The 16,938-nt window shown below is 39.3% G+C and overlaps 1 protein-coding gene across 16 annotated transcripts in view; it reads right to left on the reverse strand.

Annotated features, from left to right (window-relative positions):
- Positions 1-14,426, reverse strand: part of RBMS1 (RNA binding motif single stranded interacting protein 1) — a 221,515-nt gene extending 207,089 nt beyond the window's left edge. For 2 of the 16 annotated variants that reach the window (XM_063712828.1, XM_009237772.4), the window contains exon 1: positions 13,640-14,311. In XM_063712828.1, coding sequence (XP_063568898.1) covers positions 13,640-13,714 — 75 coding nt within the window. In that variant the 5' untranslated portion in view covers positions 13,715-14,311. Of the gene's footprint in view, positions 1-12,525; positions 13,493-13,639 lie in introns of those variants that run through there. The other 14 variants (XM_009237775.4, XM_002812517.6, XM_063712833.1 and 11 more) reach the window with 14 other exon arrangements.
- Positions 14,427-16,938: the final 2,512 nt, after the last annotated feature.

Below are 16,938 nucleotides of genomic sequence, written 5' to 3' on the forward strand. Positions count from 1 at the left end.
GCCATGGAGTGTGAGCAGGGCGCAGCTCTGGGCTACCCAGCTCATCTACAACAGGTTAGACACATGAGAGCAAGGCAGAATCAGCTCTGGATGCTGCTGTTGTGCCAAACCATGAGAAGCAACTATGCTAGTTGTAGAAAGCACAAAAGTCTGGCCGGCCCTGACTGCCAGGTAACCTCAGACAGAGTGACCATTACTGATTCCTGCTCAGACACCAGCTGGTGCCACTGGCCCCATTCGCATCCCATCCAACCTGTGATCAGTTTCCTGGAGTGATGCTGAAGCTCCTGTGTGGTCTCCCTTCTCCCTCTTTCCTCTGCAGGCCATGGATTGACCAGTCCTGTGAGGTTATGCCCAGACCCTCCCCAGCTCTGGCCCTTCTGCCACTTCCCCTCTCTCTGCCTCCCTAGAGCTCTACTTCTGTCTCTACACTCTGGGTAGCCTTTCTCATCTGTAAAATGAGTGGCTTAGACTAGATGATCTTAAAGTTCCTTCCCATTCTAACATTCTGTGATTCTTGGATGTTATAAATTCCCAGAATCATAAAATTTAGAGTTGAAGGAACTTCAGAAGTCATCTATTCAACCTCCTACTCAACCTAGGCTAACCTAGCCAGAACTAATAAGCTTTGAAGGTTCTATGTAGTTGTTTTTGGCTGGCTGAATATGGCAATAATCAAAGCTTAAAACTTTCAATATAAAGCATGAAAAAAATATATATATATATAAGATTTTTGGAACATTTAAGAAAAGGTTTGAAGGAACTGACGCCCATTGAGCAGCATGTTTTATTGCTTAGAAGTTAGTATCTAAGCAGCAATTCCCAATCTTTCCTTTCACAATATCAGGGGCATATTAAAAAATCATAAGGGATGTCAGAAAATCCTCCAAAAAAAACTAATTTTCAATTTATTATTATGTTTATAAATATATAAGGTAGGGTGATGGGGTGTCACAACACCACCAAATAAACAAAGCCATCAAATAAACAAAGAGAATAAAGAGTATAAAGGGGAAACACAGTTATATTTTGACTTGCATGCAAGAAAAATCAAAAAGAATGTCATCTGTTCTTAAAGAGTAAGTTTCAGTGGCAAGCTCCTTTTCAAAATTAATTTTGATCTGTGATAATAAACATACTCTCTCTCTTCAAAAGAATTATTTTCTTCATAGAACCTATGCCAACTACCATAATACAGATCTTGAAGAAATCATTGGGTGTATTTAAGAAACAAGTACTTAAAACAATAACTTTTCATTGTGTTTTATTATTAATTACTTAAAGGGGTAAATTAATAAATAAATAAGAGATATACCATCCTTAAAGTTTGGAAGATTCATTAGTGTTAATATATCAATCCTCCCCAAATTGATGTATAGATTTAGTATGATTCCAATAAAAATCCTAGCAGATTTATTTTTACGGAAATTGACAAGTCGATGCTAAAATTTATAAGGAAATGCAAAGAACCTAGAATAGTTAAGACCACTTTGGAGAATATGCACTTACTATATTGCTACAGTAATTAGTATTGACACAAGGATACATATGAAACAGAGCAAGAATCCATCGGGAGGCCGAGGTGACGGATCACCTGGGGCCAGGAGTTCGAGACCAGCCTGGCCGACATAGCGAAACCCCATCTCCACTAAAAATACAAAAAAATTAACCAGGCATGGTAGCGAACACCCGTAATCTCAGCTACTTGAGAGGCTGAGGCATGAGAATTGCCTGAACCTGGGAGGCAGAGGTTACAGTGAGCCTAGATCACGCCACTGCACTCCAGCGTAGGCAACAGAGTGAGACTGCCTTAAAAAAAAAAAGCAAAAAAAAAAAAAAAAGCAAGAGTCCAGAAAAAGAACCACACAAACATGGTCACCTAGTTTACAACAAAGGCAACAATGAAATTCAAAGGAGGAAATGTCTTTTCAATAAATTGGGCTGGATCAATAACAGCCATACTGGGGCAGTGGGGGTGCGCAAGGTGGAACAAACAACAATAACAAATCTTGAGGCTATCCACACCAAACACAAATATTAATTGGAAATTGATTGCAGGCCTAAATGTGAAAGATAAAACACAGCTTCTAGTAGGAAATGTAAAAAAAAACTTCACAATCTTAAAGTAAGCAGATTTCTTAAACAGACACGAAAAGCAATTATCATAAAAGATTGGTAAATTTTACTTCATTAAAATTAAGAACTTCTATTTATTAAAACTATCAATCAGAGAGTAAAAAGGAAAACTGAAAATTAGGGGAAGATATTTTCATACATATGTCTGATGAAGGTTGTATCCAAAATATATTTTAAAACCTACAAACCAATAAAAAAGACAACCCAATTTAAAAAGTGAACAAAAAGTTGAATTGCATGGTATGTAAATTCTATCCCAATAAAGTTGTTATTTTTAAAAAATGATCAAAAAATTTGCAAAAGACTTCTCAAAAGAGGATATCTAATTGGCCAATGAATATATTTTTAAAAGTGCTCAACAACACTAATCATCAGGAAAATGCAAATTAAAACCACAGTGAGATATCCACTCACCAAAAGGGCTAAAATTAAAAGACTGACAACATCAAGTTTTAGTGACGACACAGAGCAATTAGATTTCTCACGCCTTGCTGGCAGGAGAAAACTGGTAGTGTCTACCCAAGCTGAACATACACATATCCTATGACCTACGAACTCCTCTCTTAGGAGTAAGTGCATATGTTGAACACATGATATGAACAATTACAGTAATTTTATTCAAAATAGTCTTAAATTGAAATAATCCAAATGCTCATTAATAATAGAATGGATAAATAAATTTTGATACAATATATCCTGTAATCCAATACACATAGCATTAAAAAAAGAACCAATGGCACACATAACAACATCAATGACTCAAACCAAAATAATAACGAGCTAAGGAGGCCAGACAGAAAAGGATACATACAATATAGTTTCATCTTTATGATGTACAAGAATGGATACAACCAACCAACAAAGATAGAAGTCGCACTAGTAGTAACCTTTAGTGGGTACAAGTGAGGATGCTGTCTGGTTCTGGAAATGTTATATCATCCCCTGAGTGGTTATTACATGAGTATATCAACCTATAGATTTAAAATTTGTGCACTATATAAATTTTAAATAAATAAAATTATTCCACTGTGCTTTGTGATGATGCACACTATGTTTTAATTACATATCACACCTTCCAGGGCCTAATACCATGCCTTCACAGTAAGTATTTAATTAAACTGAATTTAATTAAACTGACCAGGTAGTTCCATTTGTATCAACTTAACTAGATGATTTTTAGCATAATATGTCTGATTTGCTAATAGAAGAACTATGGCTGTGCACTTCCTGAAGACTCCTTTAAAATTCCCAGTGCATTCATTTATATTTAAAATATCTGGCTTCTTTTTCCCCAAAAAAGGGAGATAGGAGGATTTGCATACTGAAAAACAAACAAAAATGACTCATTTGCAGGATTTAACAAGATTCAAATCAAAGAAGCAAAGGAAGAGGAAACAAAGAAAGGTGCTGTTGTGGCGCCCTAGAAAGCAGATGCTCATTAGGGCTCAGGCACAGATTACTATCACAATGTACTTATCTCAACATGCTATCGTCAGACCACACAGTCAAATCAAATTTTGAAGGCTCAAAGGATATGTACTGAAGAACATCCTGTACTGCTGAAACATGAATTTGAATTTTGTGACAGAGACAGAGAGGTAGAAAAGAACACCAGATATCACCCACTGTCATTTTAAATCCTATTTGTAGGTTAAAAAATAATCTCTCTTAAAAAAAAAAAAAAAGCAAACAAAATCAAGGTTAAAGATTTCTTCTGCTAAACTTAAAGTCTGAGAAACTATCACCAAATAAGAAACACATCTTTTTTTAGGTTTTTGCCAATTGAAAAAACATAACTTTTTTGTGATTATTTTTTAGGTAAAGAATAATTAGTATTCAAAAAGTAGAAAAAATGGTTATACATAATTTTCAATTTTAGTATGGGTTAACAAAAAAATGTAAACCGCTTGCTATTTGACTTTATCACATTTAACTTTCAATCTCCTTAGGAGTATACATTTATCATAAAAATACTTTCTATTATGCTAATTATGTACTTTTGTTCAAAGTATTACATCATGTCTATGGTTCCATAGCACACTTATACATTACCAAATAAAATTTTCTTTAAAATTTCCACATAAAATTGGATAAGAAGAGAAAACCCAAATCAGGGGCAATTGTTGTTAGCAAATACTTAATCATAATCTACAGCATTAAGAAGTAGTAAAGATTTTTTAGCCAAATTATGTCAGACCCTCTTGGTCCCTGATTCCGGCAGATGGAGTCGGAGTAGCTTATACGATGGTCACACTGGTGCATCTACCACTATCACACACACCTGTTAGTGGACAGAAGTCAGTCCAGAGTGGCTTAACTCTAAGAGTACAAGGAGCAAATTGGAGAGCAGGAGTGGAGAAGAAGAGAGAAAGTAAACACACTTTGAAACTGTTCAGACCCTTGCTGGATAGGGGTATGGACCTCATGGACCTCATGCCACCCAAGCCCACTCTGAAGGACACTGGCTTTTGTGCAGCTCTTCATCACAGTCTGCTGAGCTACACAACCCAGTAAAAAACATGAAGGGATCTCTGGTCTGTCTGATTCATCCTCTTAAGCATGGATTTGTTCAGTATTTGTCTTCCTTCCAGGATAAGATTCTTTTTTTTTTAAACAGACGGTGTCTCACTATGTTGCCCAGGCTGGTCTGGAACTCTTGGCTTCAAGCAATCCTCCCCCATCGGCCTCCCAAAGTGTTGGAATTATAGGCATAGCCACTGCTCCCCACCCTGGGTAAGATTCTTAACCTGTGCTCCACAGGCTGATTCTAGGTAAACATTTGAGGTTAATAAAAATGTACGCCATCGGCCGGGCACGGTGGCTCATGCCTGTAATCCCAGCACTTTGGGAGGCCGAGGCGGGCAGATTACGAGGTCAGCAGATCGAGACCATCCTGGCTAACACGGTGAAATCCCACCTCTACTAAAAATACAAAAAATTAGCCGGACATGGTGGCGGGCGCCTGCAGTCCCAGCAACTCAGGAGGCTGAGGCAGGAGAATGGCGTGAACCCAGGAGGCGGAGCTTGCAGTGAGCTGAGATTGTGCCACTGCACTCCAGCCTGGGCGACAGAGCAAGACTCTGTCTCAAAAAAAAAAAAAAGTTACGAAGCATCAGCGAACCAGGAAAAGGTAAAAAGAGAATTGGAAGAGATAGACAGAATTTTTACTTTGTCTTTTTGTTTCCTTCTGGTTGCCAGCCTCAAGAGATGTTTGCTTGATTCAGGGCTGAAGGAGAGTAAAGAAAAGCTGTGAGGCTGTAGTAATCTAGTAGTGGTAAGCTCAGCATGAGAAGCACTACTAGGAACCCTCGGCTCTTAAAAAGGAAAAGATTTTATTTCAGTTAGGGGGAAAAGGGAACGAGTTTATCTCTGAGGCCAGCACAAGAAAACAGGAGCGTGGGTCTAGAAGTGAAGAGGGCTCTCAGGGGACCCCCAGAGGAAGCTCCAGCACAAACTCCCTGATCCCTGTGACTTCACAAGCTGCACCTCCCATCTTCTTGAAACCCCTCCCCTGTCATAAAAGCGCAAAGCCTTGTTGAAAGATTGTAGAAGAACCCTGTCTTCCCACTCACCCAAAGAAAGCAAAGACGGGTTCCTGGAAATCTAACTCTGAAAACTCACCCCTCTCTCCAAGAAACATCTGATGTGGTGATTTGGTTCAATGGCAGTGTTAGTAGAGAACTATACGTGAATTATAAAGTGGGTTACTTTTACAGACTCTTATAGGTTCACTGGGGGCCATATCATTAAGGATAACTATTTATTTATGAAATGAATTTCAAGTTTTAAATAACCAAATGACAAGCGAACTGTTTGGAATAAAATTGTTGGAAATGCAACTCACTTATAAGTTAAGGTATACCCAATTTTTGAACAAATCACATAGAGCATGAGAAAAACATCATCTAGTAGCCAATTCTCTGATAGGTAATTCTTTCTGTGTTGTTTTTTAAATAGAAGTATACAAATGATCATGTGGAATGAAAACTAAAAAGAGGTTGAGATTAGCCACCTTTTAAAAAGAATGTCATTTTAGAAACAATGAAATTAATCAGAGCTCTACTTTGTAGGAGGCAAAGAGTGTCATGGGAGTATTTCAGCTAGTGACTTGAAAATACATTTTTCTGACAAATTTTTCTTTTTATAAATGTCTGCATTTGTCAAAAACCTGTTGGATGATGAAATGAAATTGTTGTTGAGAAGACAAAGGTAAAGTTGACAATATTACAAATATCAATATAATTTACTTTTCCTAATGACTAAATATTTTATCTGAGACCTTATTATATAAACTGTGAAAATCTTTCATTGTAATTCTACTGGTAAGGGAGGGTTTAGGGGTTCTCCAGTTCAAATATACTCCCAATTGCAACTCAAAATCATCATGTTTAAAAAGTATTTAACAGGGGAAATAGTATAGTATTATTTGAGGATAATATAAATGTAAGCTCATAATATAAAATTCTGTTTTCGCAATTTGATTGCCTGTCTTCCACCCCCACCCCCAGTCCAAGAAACTCAAGTTCAGAGCATGTCATTCTATGATGTATCCATCCAATTCTGCCATTCTAAGTATTCAGTTTTTCAACTTGTAGAAGAAACACCTCTAGTATTGTGTGAAATGGGTCTTGGAAGATGATGCATTTTTCCTCAGGACCAGTGAAAATATTTATGATATCTATGAGATGATCTCATTTTGTTGCACAAAACCTTTCCCTGAAATCACTGTTTATCTGGGACCCAGCAGCCCAACTGCATAGCACATGTTGTTCAATGAGCAGCCTGAGGAATGGATTCCAGGGCCCACATTGAGGCCAAGTAGAGGACAGCAGGACTCCTGAAGCACTTGGATCCAGTTGCAGAGGTGAATAATATCTTATTTTGAAAGAATTAAAGCTGGCTGATGACCAGATAAAGAGATATCCACTAAAGATCAGGAATAATTTTTTAACATCTTATTTTCTGAAGAAATGCCAGCCCACATTAGACACATTATCAATGTGTAGATTGCAGGCAAGCAATGATCTAATTAGCAGCATTACAAACCCCAAACTTATTTCTTCCCCTTTGCCGGAAGCAAAGCTAATCAGTTAGGAGAAATAAACATCATTTCAAATGGCTCAAAACAATCAAAGTTATATTTCTGTATAACCACTATGTCATCATTTAAGGACTACACTTCCAACCTGCCACACCTCTAATAGGCTGGCTTAACAGCACATTTGTAAGCATAAAACTAGAAAAATAATAGGGTAAAATAAATTAATTGAATATGAAACTTTAAGGAGAAGGAGTTAACATAGAGTACAAAAAATATTATTCATTTAAAATTCTAAGTACTCTTAAAAGAATTTATACAGCAGAAAAAATGCAAAACAATGCTGATAAGTAAAAAAATTCATTTGTTCATTTAAAGCCTTATTTCTTTCTAAAATTCCAAGGTTTATTGTAGCTTTTATTAGCACTTTTCACTTTCTTGCAAAAGACATGGCAAAGTGTTTAATCCTACATATATCTTAGTGCCTTCTCAGTCACTCAAACCCAGGACATCAGCTGGTGTGCTGCTTTCGTGGGTGTACTACTTTGTAAATATTCTGTGCTTATTTCTTGCATTGTGTCTATTCTGTCCTCCCTGGTAGCTTCTGAGGTGCTGGAGAGCAGGTACCAGATGTTCAACTCTCTAAACTTTCCCAATGTCAAGTGCAAAGAATGATGTACTGGGGTCACTCAGTAAATACAATTGATTGGCTAGTGTTTTAGTCCTTCATGATGAGCCTCAGCAATTTTACAACAACTACCAGCTTAAATCTTTACCTAATCCAAAACACAGATATTATAGTGAATGTAGGAAATCACCCACCAACATTGATTTAGCATGTTTACAGTGCCAGATCTTCATGCAAGCTAACTGTTCATATCAGCATCCAACCTCACTTTTAGAATCTAGGTTTTCATATTCAACATCCAACATATTCTCCATCTTCTAAAATGCATCCATTTAAGAATTAGTTAAGAGACAACATAGGGAGAGAATGACATTGCTTAATTTTATACATTTTTCTCCCCAGGAGGTTCAGATGTTGATTTTTTCTCTCTCCTTTTTGTTTTTCTCTCATCATTTTGACATGCTTATTTTCCAGGGCTTGTTTGAAAAATTAAAATATTCACATAATTTTGTTAAGGAGACTAGATGCATTGAGGAATTAGATTATGGGAGATACATGTTCAGTTTGTGGTTGGCTTAGCTGTTACCATCCTCTCTACACTCTTCTATTGACCTCATATCTACCAGACTAAGAAATGCTTTGTTTCTATTATCAAATTTGCATATGTACTCAAATTTGTATGTGTGTTCAACACACACCGTTTGTTCTAAAATGACATTTTGCTCTGTATCACCTAACCAAACTACCTATGGTAGACCTCCATCGTCCAATTGCTGCCTCTCATGAGGCACAGCTGAGTTCCATCAGGTTTCACTATTTATTCATTAAAATAAAACAGCAGAGGCTGGGCGCAGTGGCTCATGCCTGTAATCCCAGCACTTTGAAAGGAGGCTGAGGCAGGCGGATCACGAGGTCAGGAGTTCAAGACCAGCCTGGCCAATGTAGTGAAACCCCCGTCTCTACTGAAAATACAAAAATTACGGAGGAATTGTGGCACGCGCCTGTAGTCCTAGCTACTTGGGAGGCTGTGGCAGGAGAATTGCTTGAACCCGGGAGGCAGAGGTTATAGTGAGCCAAGATCGTGCCACCACACTCCAGCCTGGGCAACAGAGCAAGACTCCATCTCAAAAATAAATAAATAAAACAGCAGAGGAAACAGAACATTTAAATTCATCCTCCATAAAATCCCCGAGCCAATGTTCAACTTTTGAATATTTGGTTTGGTTTTATACCAAATGTTATGGTGCTGCATTTGAATAACTGACATGTCATTACTACATTTCTTTAAAATAAGCGATTTTAGATTGCATAAAACACTTCCACTCGAGAGTAGCTTGACATACTCCTATTTCTATAATATTCTATTATTTCTATAATATTCCAATAAATAGGATAAAACTTTACTGTCTCAATGTAAAAGCTAGACGCCGAAATGGTTTCAATAAACTATTAAGCAAAATACAAAGTCAGAGCAATATATTAGTAAAAATTCTTTTCTTGAAAGTATATTACATGGAAATTCCCCACATTTGAATTTAAACTCAAAGCCAAGATTGCCTAAGATGTAAGGTATATGTAGTTATATTGATACTAAATGACTGAATACTTTCCTAGCTCACCTATCTTTTCCTTTTCCCTTCAAGGAACTTAAGATTTGGCTCCCAACATAGGGGGAAAAAAAAAAAAAAGTTGTATGGGAAATTCAAAAGAAATAGCTATTGGAAGAGAAGGGTGCCACACTGTTGCATTGTAATGCATCTTCATTTTAATAGTTACATGTCCTTCAGCCTTCCAATACCACTTCCAGAGAGTCATACATAATACCCCACTCACTTAAGGAAATAAAGTTGATTCATCAGTGTAAAATACTGCATTACCAAACTGACATATTTTAAGCAGACTTTATTTACCTCATAAATGTGGTTACTTCTTATGACACAAAGCGCCCCATGTCTGAATATTATGCCTGTGTACTTCCACTTAATTAGATGCAACAGTTTTATGTATCAAATCAGGACTACTAGTTTCTAGAGAAACAGACTGATACAATATTCATTTGGCTACAAGTAAGTAAGAGTTAAGGAATTCAACAAAAATTGCATGCAAAAGTTCAATGCAGAAAAACCGCTTTGTTGTAGTAGCCTTTATTAATAGAATAAATTATATCATTTATTATTTTCAGATTCTGAAGCTAGGTTCAGATATATTCTGTGCCATAAACTTATGTAAAAATGGCGTAAAAACAATTGTTTTGTTTTAGAAAGAAACATATCTTTTGTATAGACATTTCTTTAGTATGGAAAACAATACTTCTTCATACACAAAAACTTAAAAAAATCAAGCTTTCCATTTATTTTATAGAAATATATTCTTAGAACTATGTGAATAAAGATTACAACTGTCCCAAATTGCTTTTAGTTGGTACAAAATAAGTAGCTAACTAATCATGGAAAGAAAATTTTGTACTTCCCTTTCTTCAAAAGAAACAGAGTATTTCAATCCCCATAACTATTTACATACATGCACTGGCAATAATGTATATTGTAGTATCTTTGAAATAAACAGACCATAATTCAGGGGTTGCTTTTACAATAAGTGAAATTAATGCAGCCACTGGTTGAAAATGTGTACATACAAATCTTTAAGTTAAAATATGTTAGATTATCAACATCTTTTTTCTGTGTAGCTAAAAGATGGATATTAAATTTAATATAATACAGCATAGGTCATTTTAAAATTGAGAAAATTATTTAGGACAATATGTGGTTATGTTTATAAAGCTACATCAAGCTACATTTCAGAATGAATGTGTCAGCTGATAAAAAGAACCTGCTATGATAAGACCATCCTCACTGAGAAATACAAAAAAAAAAAAAAAACCAACAGCATGTGAAATCAGGTTACTTGAAATTTATGTAACTCTACACCAAGGCACTATGAATATTACACAATCTCATTCATTTCCACTCATGTCCTGCTCTTCCATAGTACACTCAAGTTTATTTTATGTTTCATGGAGACATATTACTTTTTCTAATGATTTTTTTTCTTTCTGTCAAAGTACAAAGCATACCAATATGGTCATTTGCTCCAATATAGCCCAATGGATGGTATTTTTTTATTAATAAAATGTGGAAGTAACTAGTATGTTTTTATCGAGAAAATTACAAAATAAATTTACAAAAGTAGACTGGATCACTAAAACAAGAAGAATGGTTTGGCATATATAACTTTTAAAAGTACGGTAACAAAACAAACTGTTAAGTTCCATTTTACCTGGTATTATCTATTCCTTCTGATTAAAAGAATCAGATTTGAGAAAATCACATCTATCTCTTGAGTACAAATTAGCTATCACTTTTTAGATGACCATGCCATTCTTCAGTTTTTGATATAGCTTCCAAACAGAAGTTTCAAAATGACTCTGCCTAGCAAACACATCACTGTACTTTAAACAGAGTGATGTTTTCTAGCCCATATTTTCGGAAGGTTAAAGCACACACAGAGGCAAGAATCATGACAGACAGCAGATCCTAAGAGAGTTTATTAATTCTTTAGATAGATTAGGCAACACTTGTTTTTAAACTAACTACAAATCAAAGTCTATTTTTTTTAAATGACTCAACATTACTAGCATGCTACCAACAGATACATAAGGGAGAGAAAAAAAAGGGCTACCTGTTCCGAACTCTGCTTACCTAAAATTTGCATCTAGTCACGTGCCATTTTTAGAAGATGTCCCCTTCTGAGATAATCAAGATACTTGTACAACAGGGAATTTAGACTTAATTACCAAACCTTAATACCATGTTATATAGGTCAAGTGAGTATGTATGTATACCTTTCTCCAGAAACAAAGGAATTCCGAATAATGGGATTTCAGATTTAATTGCAGAATTAGCAAAATGTTTTGAGAATGTCATTTACCGCAACACAAATCAATATTAAATGCTTTATGCAGGAAGCACACTTTCAGAAAATGGGCCGTAAAGCTTTCTGGGATCCGACCCTAATTACTAGAGCAGGCTCTTGCCGTTTGTCTCTCTCTTCAATTATTTACAGGGCAAAAAAGCCAAATGGCATTGCATTAGCTACATTAAATGGTATGGACTTGGTTTCTAACTTACTAATGGTATATAAAAATTACTAAGGTAAATGTGCCTGTAGAAACATGGTTTTCTTCTTCCTCACCTGAGTGGGTGTATTTATTATTCATATTGTCAAGTGTTGAATAAGCTGTCCTTTAGGCACCCAATGCTGCATAATTTAAACAAGTGCATTAAATATATAAGACATCTAAAAGGTAGTGCATTGATTATGCCACAAAATTTCTTTGAACAGCTACCATGTAGCTCACAGAAAACTAGAATCTCCTGCAAGTTCCTGAAAACAAATACTGTGAGAACTACACAGAGATGAATAAGGGGTATCCCTGCTACCATTTTGCTGCTTTCTGGCGACTCAAAGTAAAGTGGGAATTGGGGGAAGTGAAAATGAGGCGCTGGATTGCTAGGACATTTCTGGTCTCGAAACTGACAAGTGTCCTTTTTACGTAGACAAATACAGGGCTATGTCGTAAGTACATGAAAACGTGGACCACACACATTCTAAGAAAGAAAAGGCTGAATCAGAGATTCTTTGTACCAGGCCGGAAATGCCCAACTACCAGCAAGCAGAGCATGATTACAACCTCCCAAAGAAAGTTCGGACACTGCATCCATACCTGATTCTTTTGTGATCTAGAAGGGCACCCGGAGTTGTGATAGATGTTAATGGCTGAAGAAGGCTGCTGCGTCCAACTTCCACCCTCCCAAATTCTGGCGGCTGCTTCCAAAGCAGTGAAATGTCCAGTCTTCATGGCCCAAACAATTTTTTTAAATGAGTTCGGGAGGCATCAAATTCTTATTGTAAAAATAAGATAGGCCCACTAACAAAGTACCCAGGGTCCCTAGAAAGCCAGGCGCAATTTGTATGGCTACATGTCATCAGCTGTTGTTACCCAAGAGTGTGCCGAGGTCACTTTTTAAAAAGCAATATTGGAAATCGATCTGTGGCAAAATATAAGCTAGTTTTGTTTTTGTTTCTTTTTTAACCAAATACGAAGTCACTTCTTTCTCTGCACTGAAATCTGCCCATTGTCCCTCCTTTGCAAAACCTCTAGAGATTAGAAGGGACATCAATGAACGCGAGTGAACTTTGGCCACTTTTCTACCCAAAACACCAGCGTAAAAGTAGAAATCAGTAACCAGGTGAAGTGCCACACCGCACAAAGATCAGAGGCGAGGGGCGGGCGCGCAGGGCCGGAGGCGGGGAGGAAAATGTCTCAGCCCCGCCGCCCCTCCAGCCCCAGTCAACGCCCGCGCGGGAGGTGGAGGGGCGTCCCTGGGGGGCGGGAGGCTCCGCGCCACGGCGAGGGGAGCGAAGAGTTACAGCTTACAGGGCGAGGCCCTTGGAGAAGGGGTCGAAAAGCCGGGCCACCAGCGGATCCAGACGCGCACGCCAGGCGACGGCCGCCGGCCAGCCTGGGCTAGGCGAGGGGCGCCGCTCGGCCCCGCGACCCTCCCCGCTGGCCGGGCCAGGAAGGGGCTGGTGGCTCTTTCCTGTCTAGTCTCTCCCCCCGCGGCTTTCTGTAACCCGATCCCCGCACTCCGCTCCCAGGGAAGCCGCCGCCCCGCGCGCCGCCCGGCTCTGCCCAGGCCAGCGCTATAGTTAGCAACCTTCCAACAACTCCGCCGGGGGGTGGCGGGGGATCGCCGCGCGCCCCTCCCCCGGCCCGACCCCGCGCGCGTCCCCGGGCCCCCTCCTCCGGCCGTCACCTCCCCCCGGCGCCCCTTTACCTTGGCTTGCAGATACTGGGGGTAATAGTAGGTGGCGTACTGAGGGTACATCTGCTGTTTCCACACTTTGCCCATGAAGCTGGAAGGGAGCCTGCCGTGCAGGGTCGCGGACACTTTGGGGTTTCCAAGTCTCGGGCTCTCCTGCCTCTCCCTTTCCGGCGGCGGCGGCAGCGGCGGCGGCGGCGGCGGCGGCTGCTGCTGCCGCTGCTCCACCTCCCAGCCCGGACCAGACGTCCTCCTCCTCCTCCTCCTCCTCCTCTTCCTCCTCCTCCTCCTCCTCTTCCTCCTCCTCCTCCTCCTCCTCCCAGGCAGAAAGAAAGACACTGCAGAGCGCAGAGGGCACCCCGGACAGGGCGCTCCCAAGGAGTTTCCTCCCCCAGCCCGACTGCTCCGGGGCTGCCAAGGGCTGGCGCGCTGGCCGCGGTCCGCTCGGGCGAGCCGGCTGCGCGGGGCTGAGAGATGATCAATACAAGTGGAAAGTGCGGCAGCGGCGGCTGCGCTCGGTGCCAGGCGGCATCTGGGGTGGGTGCACCCGATGTGGAGAGAGGAGAGGGGCTGGCGTTCCGAGGCCGTGGGGGAAGGGCGGGCGGGGGCGGGGCCTGGGCGCCGCCGAGCCCGGGACCCGCTGGAGGTGAGGGCTGAGTTTTAACCACTCCTCACCTCCCAGGCTCGCGGTTGGACGGGCGGAAGCCCTGGGAGTCCAGATCGCTTTGTGTCGGGGGTGGGGAAATGGGAGTGGGAGCGGAGGTGGAGGGGGAATGGGGGGGACCCAGCTTAAGAACTGCAGGGCGGGCACCTCTTTTGCTTTCCCGAGTTTTTATCTTCGTAAGGGGGAGGGGAAATAAGGGAAAAGAGGAAATCTGATTAATCTTTCACTTCCCACCGCCCAGTAATTTTTTTTCACAAGGGAAGGAAAATGATTTAATGCCCAACAAAGCTGGAGTCCGGACACCTGGGTTCTGTTCATCCCACCCACCCCCCAACCGGGGCCACAAGACTAATCTAGGTGACCTTGGGAGGGTTAGCGTCCTTCGGTTTGGTTTTCCCAGATGTGAGAGGTGAAATCATGCCCTTTGCACAAGCGGAGGCAAAGCACATACACACACACACACACACACACACACACACACACCCCTCACAACAAATAGACGGATCCTTCTAAGAGAGGGATGCCGCAAAGAGGCAGAATGTTATTAGAGGACACAATATAGACATCAGCTTTTCTCTGCCTCTTTCTAATGCTGCCAGACAGTCTGTCAACTCCCACTCAGGAGCAAGGAAACTCCCTGAGTTTGGAATATTTTAAGGCCATTTTGAAAGTCACGCTGGCATATTGTTGCAGTGTGCTTCAGTGACATATAAAATCAATCTCTCTTTCTGCCTCTCTCCATCTCCTAATTGTCACAGCTCTAGACAGCCCCAGACCAGCAGTGGTTCAGTTCACTACATAACTGGATATAATTTAATGGAGTTAATTGGTCCCCGAAGCTGCCTGCAGAAGACTTTTATATTCCAGCTCAAAAAGAGAGCTAATACCAAAATGTACATACGGATAGCAGAGGTAAGCAAGCATCCCCAAATTAGGGTTCCGGCACATCTAATAAAATGTAATAAAAAACTGTGTTTGTTATTAAATAGACCTTGATTACTTTGTCATTTTGGTTTTTGAAGAGTCTTTTGTTAATAGCACAAGGTAAATTAAACTCAACTGGAATGCATTATTTTGTTAAACAGTTATTTTTATATGATAACATTTTAAAATAGGTTTAGTAAGATACTTTAAAACATGACAAAATAGGGACCTGAAACCCTTATAATCGTTATATGGTTTAGACAAATTTCTAGATCTTACATATTTGACAAAAACAAAATAAATATAAGTATAGGTGAGAACATTTTGGCTCTGCCAGGAGGCAAATCATGTCCCTCTCATTTACCTATGTAAAATCCTATAAGAAAGCTAATATTTACTGTGTCTGCTATATTGTAGGCACTGTTGAGGTGCATGCAGACCTGAAAGGTGGAATGGGTCACTGTCAGACTAGGGGAGCCTAAAATATTTCCCATATTGTTTCAATGTGGGCCCCTTTAATGTTTTTAAACAGAGAACTGACATGAACTAAATTGTGCTTTAGGAAGACTAGGAATGATGGTTTGGAAGAGTGACAGAAGGAAGAGAAGTAAATCGAGAACAATCGCAGAAGTTCTAGGTTTGAGGTAATAAGGGAAACTACCAAACTTAGACTGTTCTACTTACTGTTTTTTCTGGATGATGGAAATTCAGCCTGTTTTAGAGAGCCCAAAAGCAGACCCACACTTATATAGACACTTGATTTATGACTGAGTTGGTATTATAGCGCAGTGGAGAAAGAATTAACTTTTCAATAAATGATTCTGGGTCAACTGGCAATCATATGGAAAAAATGAAATAGGAGCCCTGCCTCACACATGCCAAGGGAGGAGGGGGGAAAATTGAGGTGAATCATGACCTGGATGTGAAAAACAAAAGTATAAAGCTGTTAGAAGACAATATAGAAGAATATCTTTTTGACCCTGAAATAGGAAAGATTGGTTAAATAAGGGGAACAACAGTGTAAGATTGAGAGATTTGACTGTTAACATTAAGAACACTGGTTCATTGAAGGATTTTATAAAAAGCGATAAAAGCCACAAAATACTTGTAATACATATAACACAAAAGGTTAGTATACAGAATGTATAAATAATCAATAAGAAAAAGAGAACTTGTTAGAATATGAACAAAACAATGAATGTGTATTTCACAGAAGCACAAATATTCAGAAAACATATAAAAAGATGCTCACGTTCATTAGTAATAAGAGAAATGCAAATTAAAATAATAATACTATACCATTTCATATTCACCAGATTTGCAAAAATTAAGAACTCTAAAAATATTAAGAGTAAGTAAAAATGTGGAAGGGGGGATATCTGAAAACACTGCTTCCTGGAGGAAGTATAAATTGGTGTAACCACCACTTTAGAAAACAATTTGGCATTCCTCAATTTCATTTGCATGTTTCCTACAACACAGTAACAGGTACGTACCTTAAATAAATTATTTTATATGTGCACCAGGAGAAATATACAGGAATGTTCATAATATGCAGAAAATAACTCAAATGTCTACCAACTGTAGAGTGGATTTAAAAGGTTTTAGTATATGCACACATTGGAAGTCGTTGCAGAAACAGAAATGAATAAACTGCAGTTAAAAGCATCAACATGGATCATTTCAAAATTGATGTTGAACGAAAAAGGCAAGTCAACAGAATGCA

This window comes from Pongo abelii, chromosome 11 (genome assembly GCF_028885655.2).
Source record: "Pongo abelii isolate AG06213 chromosome 11, NHGRI_mPonAbe1-v2.0_pri, whole genome shotgun sequence".
Classification (NCBI taxonomy): Eukaryota; Metazoa; Chordata; class Mammalia; order Primates; family Hominidae; genus Pongo; species Pongo abelii.